The 11,651-nt window shown below is 40.7% G+C and overlaps 1 protein-coding gene across 1 annotated transcript; it reads left to right on the forward strand.

Moving 5' to 3' along the window:
• The first annotated feature begins 10,826 nt into the window (after nt 1-10,826).
• LOC140905974 (cytochrome b-c1 complex subunit 6, mitochondrial-like) lies at nt 10,827-11,163 on the forward strand. The gene has a single exon (XM_073329467.1). It carries the CDS (start codon nt 10,827-10,829, stop codon nt 11,103-11,105), a length of 279 nt encoding a protein of 92 aa, XP_073185568.1. The 3' UTR covers nt 11,106-11,163.
• The last annotated feature ends 488 nt before the right edge of the window (nt 11,164-11,651 follow it).

Consider the following 11,651-nt stretch of genomic DNA (forward strand, 5'->3'; position numbering starts at 1 on the left):
GATGAACCAGACACTCACGCATGGAAATACTATTTTGGCTTTACTCTTCAAGGTCAAATGCAATAATACTATGCTAATAATAGTTAAGAAAAATCTTTAGCAAAGGAAGGAGAAGGAAGACAGATTCATTATCTTCTGACATGATCAATAGGCAGAATTACCATATGGACTAAAAGATTAGAGGTGTAAATCAACCATCAAAAGTTGATGGTCCAGTAACTTTGTACCTTTTTCAGAATGAAGGGGGACAATTATTCCTCCATATAATTTCATGAGAAATTAGATTTATGAACTTGAACCTATGGTGGCAACTGCTTTACTTTTCTTTGTAACTCTACCAAATTATAAAGTCTTTATTCTGAATAGGCTCACACAGAAACTTTGAAGTCAAAACCCCGTTGCTTTTTGTGGAGAGAGGATCCAATACAAGTCCCCATACCTGAACCCATCCGAAATATTTTACTCCTAGATCAAATCTGATAATTGAAGGGGCCTAGTGTACTGGTTTTGAATTCACCAAAATTCTTATGAAGATAACTAATCTTATATCGTTTCCAACATATAGGGCCCAAATATAATGAAAACAGGTGGTAAAATGACACCAATGACAAATCTCAAACATGAGCTCAAACTCTAGCTCTGTTTTAGCCCCAAACCACAAACCTTTGCTTAATTGTAAAGCTAATTTAGATCAAAATATAACTCCCTATTTGAGACCAGTATCTCTGAACTTGATATTGCAAAAGTCTACTACTCATGTACAAATGTTCTATTTCTTGTTTTTTTCATTTTCCCAATTAGCTTTTTTAAGAGTACCGTCAACATGAGATTGGCTCAAAACACCCTTAAACTGTTAGGGGGGAGGGTATCTTCATATAGGCACCCATGAGCTAACATTCAGGGACATTTATTTTGGTAAAAACATCATAACTTAGCAGCAGCAGAAGCGTTAGCCTGGAGATATGGTTACTCACTAACTATGGACTACTGAAGGTGCACCAAGAGTGTTTGATTTTACTCAGCCTATTTAGATTTTACAAATAGTTCCAAAATACTGTTCAAAAACATGCAATCATTATCTGATTTAAAGTGCTTCTGGAATTTACTTCTTTGCAACTGGTCCCATGAACAATCTGTTCCAAATTTGCCATTTATTCACAGGGATACTTTGGGAGAGTCCCTTAATCTCTCAATTTTCCAGTTTATGAAAGTGGTGGGGGAAAACAATGCCTAGCCATCTGTATAAAGCTTTTTGAGATTCCTATTTCAGCATATAAAGCATCAGGGATGTCATGAAAAGAAAAGAACCCATCAGGGTTCCTCATAAGAGAAAGCTTTCTTTTCTTTTGTTTCCAAAATTTCTTTTACAAATTAGAAATGATTCCACCCAAACAATAAAAAGGAAATTAGCTTCCAATAAAACATTTGCAAATAAAAAGGAGAAAATTACTCATTAGGAAATGGCTCATTAAAATGAACCAAATCCTGGTGTCATTAGCACACCCATTTTATGCTACTAACTCCTTTCTCCTTACCATTGCTCCAGCAGAGGGGAGAAGGCTCCCCTGAGGGAGCTCTATCCTTTAACAATTATGAAGGAGTTAATGAATAACACTCCAGACCCAGTTTTGATCTGACTTATACCAGAGTAAATCAGGATTTAACTTCACTGACTTCAGTGAAGTTAATCAGTGTGAGAACAGAATAAGATTGTAGATCTCTTAAAATCTGTTGGGAGAAGATGGGTCTTTGCATTTTTAAAAAAAAAAACACAAATTGATTTTTATCAATAAGAATAGCATAATTAAGCATCACATAAAGTACAACTGCAGAATAATTCATTCTGAATAACATCCATTACGAATTTTGGCAATTTCATCACAGGTTCAAGACATTTTTTTCCCTCATTATCCAACGAGCTCCAAATGAGTGACTTCTTATAACTAATATCTCTGTTCACTTCTCTGGATGCACCAAATGCGGCTGAATTATGATGCCAATCGCTTAGAAAACTTGACGACAACTTAGAAGTCATTGACATTGCCAAAGACATTAAAGAGAATAGTACTACTATTTAGCATAGGAAGAAAATTATATGGGAGTACTGGGGAAAAACGCCATATGATACAAACAGAACATATGTTCAAGATCAAGAAGAATGTACCAAATACTTTGTACCAAATTGCTATTTATGACATATGAGGTGTTTTTAAATCTATGAAGCAAAATGATTTTCTTAGTAGATGACTAGATGAATAATTTCAGGATTCAGCCTAACTTCAGTGATCTAACCGCTGATGAACTGAAACACAGTGTAAGTTTCCTGCATATACTCCAGAATTCAATGACAAATTCTAGGGACAGAAATGGTTGTCATAGACATCTTGCAAAAACAGAGAGAATTGAAAATGACTCTTCTACATGTTCAAGAAAAAGAGAGAGGGGCCTAACAAAGCTAAAAACACCCCAAATAGGACCCTGAAGCGCTTCTCAGGGAAAGATGTGTGGGAGGTCTCCTGCCAGAAGTCCAGGGAGACAGGCTGACAACCAGAGAAAGGGTCTGTGTACTTGGCACTTCCCAGATACTGGGAATGGTAAGCCTTAGGGGAAAGCAAGCATCCATATAAGCGGTTTTTCATTTTTTTAAGATATGTGGGGGTTTTAATCTGAAATATTCCATCTATGCTGGGGTGGCGAGGTAGTCAGGAATGCATAGCAGAGATGGCTCTTTTGGCTCTACCAGCAACCAGAGATTCCCATCTCACAAAGGGGCTCCACAGCTGGCATGTTAGGGCAGCTTTATGGCCCCAAAATGGTTGGAGCAGTGTGGGGTGGGGGTGGGGGCTAGGATCTGACTGAATAACTACAATGGTATGTCCATGTTTGTGCCACCTCTTTCCTTCCAAAAAATCAATAAAATCTGGCTTAGGTTCACCTCCGTCACTATTTCAGTTTAGAACATGGAGATTTCCAGAAGTGCTGGTGCTTGCTAGACATATGCCATTGGATTGTATATACTGGGAATCTGAAAAGTATGTGTTATGATATTTATGAAAATATGCTTATGTCATAAATATAACGGGAAGGGTAAACCCCTTTAAAATCCCTCCTGGCCAGAGGAAAAGCCCTTTCACCTGTAAAGGGTTAAGAAGCTAGGATAACCTCGCTGGCACCTGACCAAAATGACCAATAAGGAGACAAGATACTTTCAAAAGCTGGTAGGAGGGAGAAAAACAAAGGGTCTGTGTCTGTCTGTGTGATGCTTTTGCCGGGGACAGAACAGGAATGGAGTCTTAGAACTTAGTAAGTAATCTAGCTAGATATGTGTTAGATTATATGATTTCTATAAATGGCTGAGAAAATGAGTTGTGCTGAATAGAATGGATATTTCTCTCTGTGTGTCTTTTTGTAACTTAAGGTTTTGCCTAGAAGGATTCTCTATGTTTTGAATCTAATTACCCTGTAAGGTATTTACTATCCTGATTTTACAGAGGTGATTATTTTTTACTTTTCACTTCTATTATTTTTTTCAGAAACTGAATGCTTTTTCATTGTTCTTAAGATTCGAGGGTTTGGGTCTGTGGTCACCTATGCAAATTGGTGAGGATTTTTACCAAATCTTCCCCAGGAAGTGGGGTGCAAGGGTTGGAAAGATTTTGAGGGGAAAGACGTTTCCAAACAACGCTTTCCTAATAAATAAACCCAGATAAACGTTTGGTGGTGGCAGTGGAAGTCCAAGGGCAAAGGGTAAAATAGTTTGTACCTTGGGGAAGTTTTAACCTAAGCTGGTAAAAGTAAGCTTAGGAGGTTTTCATGCACGTCCCCACATCTGTACCCTAGAGTTCAGACTGGGGAAGGAAACTTGACAGCTTATGATATGAATATGACATAACAGACTTTATGCAAGAGGGGTCTTGTAAGATATAATTGGAAAAGTTATAATTTACTGAATGTGATTATCCAATGTGTATGCTTATCATTTCTGTATGTGCAGTTAGGAATATTGACAATGTATTTCAACCATGCTACTTTGGGTGAGGCCCACTGCTAACTCTTCAGGTGCAACAACGGAAAAGCCAGTCAGGGCTGATGGCCCATCAGCGAGGACAATGGACTGTGAAAAGGCTTGGCCTTCCAGCTCCATACTTCACCTGACTCTGTAGTATCAGAGAGTCCATGAGCCAGTGGTTCTTGTCACGTGATATTAAACATTACCTGGGACTTCTTGTAACTTTCTACTGGAAGGGAAGGGGGATCAAGTTTGGGAAACAAAGGTTTCCTTACTTATGTAAATCCTATTTAAGGGTGGGGAGGAAGTTAAATGAGACTCTTCCTCTCCATGGCCTTGCTGCCCAAGAAGAAAGACTGCTAAAGCCACCTGAAGGGAAGGCAAGGGGATAGTCCAGACTGAGACAGGGATCCAGTTTGAAAAGGAATGTAACTGGAACTCTGAACCACAGAAACTTTTCACCCTACCTAAAATAACATTTAGGGTGAGAATTTACATTTTGGAACCTGTTTCTTAAGGTATATTGAGCTTAGCTTGTGTATTTTGCTTTATTTGGTCAGTAATCTGCTATGTTCTGTCTCTTATATTCACTTAAAATTCACCTTTTGTAGTTAATAAACTTATTTCTTGTTTATAATAAAACCCAGTTTATGTAATTTCTAGCTAAGGTGGGGCAAGAAGTTGTGCACATCTCTCTTCACTTTGAGGAAGAGGGCAAATTTTATGAGTTTGGGCTGTACAGATATTTCTATACAGTGTGAGACAGTAGTCTTTTGGGTTTGTCTCCCAAAAGGGGTGGGCAAGTGAGTGTTGGGGGAGCCCTCTCACACAGAGCTGACTTCAGTCTGTGTCTGCAATGGGGTGTGTCCCTACCTGTGTGTGTGTGCTGCAAGAGGCCAAAGAGCCTAATTCAGCAAAGCAGGGAGAGGGAACCCAGGCTGATTGAGCAGGGGAGGCTCAGTTTAACCCCAGAACATCAGGTGGCATCCCAGAATGGGGGTCCAACCCATCACAACGTGTCTAGGTTGAAAAACTGAATTTCTTTATACTTTTCCTGGGTAACTTTTAATTCAATGGAAAAATAAGAATGGTATCATATCAAACCCACAGAAAAAATGTTCTCACACTGCAATCATGCTCCTTCAGTTTCCAGCAGAATCTAAATCGTTATACTAGGAAAACTCTCCAAATTGCAAAATTATTATGCTCAAAATCAGATGAAGATATAAATACAGTTGGGTTTGAAAAAATATGTATAAAGCAGCCAAAGAAAGACTACTGCATAACAAAAAGGAGGATTTATGGCAAATATAGGAGTATTATTAAGAACTCAACGACATTATTAAAAGGCATTTGAGAAAAATTAGAAGTATTAAGCAAATATATTAAAAGGGAAATGGGAAAAAGGGAGAAGAGAGATGAATACAGAGGGCATTAGCTGTAATATATACCATTAAAAAGAGGTACACCTTAAAAAAGCATATTGAAGCTGTCAGGATCAGATTAGATGGTGAAAGAAAGGGGAAAATAGATTAATTTACTACAGTTGAAATGTGGCCAGATTAATCTTAATTATGTTATTTTGTCATCAGATACAGTCCATATGGCTTCAGTGATACATCCATTAGTTCTTTAGGGTTTTTGTTCATTTCCTAAGCCTGGCTGTATTACTTTTCTCAGTGATGAAAAAAGGGACTTCCTCCAGAGATGCTACAGCATGTTACTGTGATTTGAAACTGGCTGTGAATTTGCAGTTCTAATTATGGTTTGTTGGCTCCCACAGACCCCAGGACAGAGACTACAGAAGTGAAACTGAGGCTTGGTCCAACCATAGAGCTTTTGCCTGTATATCTATGTCAACTAGTAGTCTGGAAAAAATCATCTCCCAGCTGACATAGCTCTGTCGGCAAAACCCCAGGAACAGATACATCCAGACCAAAAGAAGAGTGGCTCTGTTGGCACACCTACGGTCATTCAGGGAGACAGTGTAGCTGTTTTAGCAGAAAAACTTATCCTGCTGGTTTACACAGAGCCTACAGTAGGGAGCATTGCGAGCATAGCTAGGTCAGCATAGGTTCTGTAGTGTAGACAAGCCCTGAGACTGCCTGCCTCACTTGTGCCGTAAAGACACAAACAGCCTGTAAGGGCCAGACCAAGAGACCAATGGATGAGCAGGCAACCAAATTCAGGCCTGGATAAAGCTGCACAAGGCCAGAACAACCCCAATCTATGAGTTGAGTTCTGCCAGCGGTTGTGTTTGTGGGAGAGAGCTGGCTCCAAAATGTCAGGTTACAGCAGCTGGAGGTGCAGTAGCCCAGGAACAGCAACCTGCATCAGAAGGGAAGTAACTGTTTTTTTTCCTTTCTCAGCCATGAGGTTTGAGACCAACCTGGAGGGTCCAGCTCCACAAAGGAGAGACTGAGCCACAAGACTCCACTGGGCCTGCAATATTCGGTAATTTTATCTAGTTAGTGGGCATTTAGTGTTTTATTATCGCTGTGCAACTAAATGGTTACTCATTTATTTGATATCCTTGATTCCATTGCCTGCTCCCTTTCCATTCTTTCAATTTACCTGTCTTTTCAAGGAATAAAACATTGTTTATATCTTTATCTGTTGATTTCCAGTACTTATAAATTGCTTGTTGTCTACCAGTTTATGCACCTACCCACCAGGGGAAGCACCAAGCACCAAGGCCTTGTCCATATTAGCGGCAGCATGCAGGATACAGATAGCCCACTTTTCACTGCGGCATGTAGCTATCTCCACACCACAATATGTAGCTACATGCAGTAGTGAAAGAGAGTCAGGCAGGGGAAAGGTCTGTCAGAGCTTTTCTTCACTGCTTCCCTCCTACCAGAGCCTTTTCCCATAGCACTGTAGATGGGGGAAGGTTCTGCTTGGGTGTGTAGTAGAGAGCCATGTAGGGTATGTACCCTAATGTTCTGGCTTGTCTTTACTCAGTGGCTCACTGTTGACACTGCTACCTATCTGTGCTAGGGTTGTGGGCAGGGTATGTACTCTTCACACTGCCATAAATACAGACATAGCCTAAGAAGCTGGGGCCCATTAGTCCTAAAGTGAGTTGCCAAGCCCCTGAGAAGGGAGGAATTAGGGTCTCTTCCACTTTTGGGAACTAGGGGTAACCCTGGAGGGGATACATGTTCTTATGTCGAGGTAAGAACCCTCTGATCTGTTTGGTGGAGTGGGATGTACCACTGACCCTACTAATATGACCCCATTACCATATAGTGTCTGTGCTTATATCTTTTACAACAGGTGAAATGTATTTATTTATTCACCAGAGCTCACAAGTTCAGATTTTGCCGAAGGCAGTTTTACTATATATTCTAAATGAAAACTGCCTTTTTTAAATCTAGCAACTGCAGTGTTTGCATGACAGGGTGGGGAGAGCTAAGCCTGAAAGCTGGGCCTCCTGATGGGAGTCTAAAAAGAATTTCCTAGATGCTCACAAGATGCTGTACAAGTCTCAGCATGTTCAGAATAAAATATACTTTTAAATTATGAATAAAATACTGGAAAACACTCTACTTGCCTTACAGTGATTGTGTACAAAAGATAATAGTAAGAGATAAATTGGATGAAGTTTGAGGCAAAGGGGAGTGGGAGACAGAAGGAGTCCCAGCAGATAAAAAAGGGAAAAGTAAACACAAAAAAAGCACTAAACTAGCTGAATGCTGAATTTGTTTAGAAACAAAAGAGCAGCATTATGTTTTCCATATAAATGAGAGATAGCTTACAAAGGATAATGGCAGATTTGGCAACAGCAGCATCAGTTTTGCCTTCCTATTTGGAGAATGTATATGCAAATATCTTGTGACTAAAATGCAGGTTCTGTCATGGTCTTCCTGTGTGACACTGGGCAAGTCACTTAAAGGGAGACAGTCATATTTACTCTTTTTAAATAATGTATATTTAGAATCTAAATAGAGCAGATTCTATTATGTTACTCCAAAATGTATGGGTTTAACAGGTAAAGTGCTCAGGCCGTTTTTCTGAAGACCCTCTGAACAATACCTTGAGAGCATATAGCCTCCAAGACTGGGTTCCTGCTACCTGCCGCAGGGATGCCCCAGAAGGGAACTGCTCCTGGGGAAGCCATAGAAGATAAGGATATATTTGGATCTGAGGCACCTTACCCCAAGTGGTCACTAAGAAAGGGTCCCTAGGCTTACTCCCTAAACATTACTGCAAAGCAAGTTCCCCTCTCACCACTACACATGCTATTCCATAGTGATAGAATGGAAATCGAATACAGTTACTCACACTGACCTTTCTAACATCTAAATTGGAGTATTAAGTAAAACTACAGTTATGCAAAGACAATTAGAAAGAAAAGTTGCTAATGTGCTTCCATTATCACCTATCAAACTACGGTTATGCTGAAAAATGCCAATGACTGTCATCAGATGACTATGACTCCAAGACCATTACAGACATGGTTAAAATCAATAGATGTGCCAAGCACTTTTTCAGACTCAGTGGAAGGAGCAGTTAATTCCCTTTTTGTAATAGAAACAGCTGCAAACAATGGAGGGACTGCCCAAGGTACATGGCAGTCAGAGCTAAGCTGTGTGAGCTAAGCGGTTTCCCTCACTGCAAACGCAGGGACTAGGATATTGGTCTTGCAGCTTGTGTGTAATAAAGGGAGAAAGCCAGCAGAAAGCCTGTAGCACCAGTTGTGAGCATGACACTCAAGTTGAAGCAGCAAGATAGAGTCACTTAGGTGCAGGACTTCTGTAGCAGCAGAATGGAGTATTTATGACCAAGGAGGCTGCCAGCCGCTGTTTGTTTCCACTGTGTTCACGCAAACAGGACTTTGTGTACCTTTTTTCGTAAATAAATAAGTTTACACCAAAGAATATACCTGGCTCGAATCATCAACTTCTCATCGTAATGGAAACAATCCCCAAGGTCCCAAATATTGGTGACTGCTCAGGCCACAGAGGCAACAATATAATACTTAGAGCTCTACTTGCAGATTCATTCTTACACAGATTACGGTCACAATATACTATATTTTAACAGCTTCATTGGAGCTATTACATTCAATTGCATCTGAGTCTGAGGCAGTTTACTTTAATTGACAGCACAATAGACCATAACACTCTCTTTTGTGTAATTTGTTTATAGACTAGAAGGTTATAGAGGAATCACTAATCGAAGTTTAACTATAGCAGTGTAAGGAAGTTAAAAGGATGCATCAGTTGAATTGTAATGCATTCAAACCATGATGTTTTATTTGATAAACATAAAAACAGATGCCAAAATTAAATCTGATTAAAGAAACAGAGTATAATTAAGATGTACCTTCCTCATGTCAGTTAATGCTATACTTCAAATCAAATGACTATACAGATGCTAGTGAAGCACCTTGTTAAGATCAATTTGCTTCCTGGATGCCTTTCTGGCTTTAGTCATACCCAAGTTAACGGCCTCAATATAGGGTAACTGGATGAAATTTAATGGCCTGTGATATGCAGGAGGTCAGACTAGATGATTTAATGATTCCTTCTGGCATTAAACTCCTTCTCTGAATCCTTCTGTACATTATTCTTAATAAAGTTTCCTTCTGCAGATGCTCAGCTATAGCTTTACACCTTTCTCTATTTGCTTCCACGGGCCTTTTAGACGTGCTTATTATTGGTAATGTGCTCACTTTTTATTCACTATTCTAATATTGCTGAATGCTGTGACTGGCCATACATATGAGCACATGATAAATATGCAAATGAGTAATATTTGAGAGAACCCTAGGGAAAAGGGTAGGGAACAAATATACAAAAAATATGGATTTGACTCTCTAACCTTTTCTCGTTGAGTAGCACTTACTCACATTTGTAGTCCCATTGATGTCAGTAGAACTACTGGTACAAGTAACTTCAGCCCAACAAAAGTGTTTTAGAATCAGACTCTTCCTTTTTTAGAGTCTTTCCTATTTGGAAGCAAACTTTCAATTAAAATAGATAAATAAATGTATACTGGGACTAAGTTCCTCCTGTGCCTTGGTGGGTCCTGCATTTATTGGATTTGCTTACCTCAGAGATTCACAGGAGCCCTCAGGTTTGGCCACTTTTGCTAGTGGCTCAAACCTGCCATTCACTCAGCTAACCTCATCACTGGCCAGCATGGGAAAAAGGAAGGAGAACAATCCCCTCAGTCCCTGCTGATCCACCATATGGTTTGGGGAACAGCCCAGAGACCTTTCCCTGTGGTGGAACCCACAGTCCAGGTCAACTCCTCCAATGTCTGATCAGGAGTTGGGAGGTTTTGAGGGAACCCAGGCCCACCCTCTACTCTGGGTTCCAGCCCAGGGCCCTGTGGACTATAGCTGTCTAGAGTGCCTCCTGGAACAGCTGTGTGACAGCTACAACTCCCTGGGCTACTTCCTCATGGCCTCCTCACAAAACCTTCCTTATCCTCACCACAGGATCTTCCTTCTGGTGTCTGATAATGCTTGTACACCTCAGTCCTCCAGCAGTACACCTTCTCACTCTCAGCTCCTAGCACCTCTTGCTCCCCACACACACACACCACAAACTGAAGTGAGGTCCTTTTCAAACTCAGGTGCCCTGATTAGCCAGCCTGCCCTAATTGATTCTAGCTGCTTTTTAATTGGCTCCAGGTGTCCTAATTAGTCTGCCTGCCTGAATTTGTTCCAGCAAGTTCCTTCTTGTTCTAGAACTGCCCCTGTTACCTTACCCAGGGAAAAAGGACCTGCTTAATCTGGGACTAATATATCTGCCTTCTAACACTCTCCTTCTGTGCCTGTGAGGGAGGCCAGAGCAAAGTGGCGATGGGGCTGCAGGATGAGGAGATGCTGGAGGGCCACAGCGGTGAACCTGAGGAAGAGGAAGAGGAGGAGGAAAAAGAGCTAGTGGATCCTTTAACCACAGTAAGGGAGCACTGTGAGCAGACTGAGAAGTGTGTGAAGGCACAGGAGAAGCTAGAGCTGTGTGAAGCGCGAGTGTCCGCAAGGTCCCACACACAGGAGGAATGTACAGAAGAGCTTTTTGACTTCCTGCATGCCAGGGACCACTGTGTGGCTCACAAACTCTTTAAGAATCTCAAGTAAATGTTGGAGCAAGTCCCACCATCTGCCTCCATCGTTCAGCTGGAACACAGTGCAGTTTCCTTTTGGATTCCAAGTGCTGCTTGCTGCCCGTTACTGTGAATGTACAGTATAAGTGAACAGCTTCCTGGCTGTGCTGCGGTGATCCAGGTGCCAACATGTCATTGCATCTATGTTCCGTGAAAAACATGCAGCTGTAACACAACCATCTTCTGTGGTTTTCCATATTAAACATATTCAAAGTTTAAAAAAAAACCCACACTCTCCTGTAGCCATCTGGCCTGACCCTGTCACAAGACATATGTTTTGTTTCTCCTTTCATTTCTCTTCCTTGTGACTTTTTTCCTTTAAACTCTTGTTTTGTCCTCTCCTTTCTTTCTCAGTATCCATGTTTTGACTTAGACTATTTTTTAAAGTAACCAGAGAGGGTCGGGGGGGGGGGCGACAAAAAATAGTAGAAAATCACAAATTATAACTTATGTTGACAGGGAGCGATTTAGAAATTTTTAAATGTAGGTTGAATTTTCTCAGAAAGAAAAGGAGTACTTG

The sequence above is a fragment of the Lepidochelys kempii genome, chromosome 2, assembly GCF_965140265.1.
Source record: "Lepidochelys kempii isolate rLepKem1 chromosome 2, rLepKem1.hap2, whole genome shotgun sequence".
Lineage (NCBI taxonomy): Eukaryota > Metazoa > Chordata > Testudines > Cheloniidae > Lepidochelys > Lepidochelys kempii.

Bases quoted from the DNA above. Each gene is read 5' to 3' on its own strand.
- LOC140905974 (XM_073329467.1), top strand. From the start codon at position 10,827: ATGGGGCTGCAGGATGAGGAGATGCTGGAGGGCCACAGCGGTGAACCT.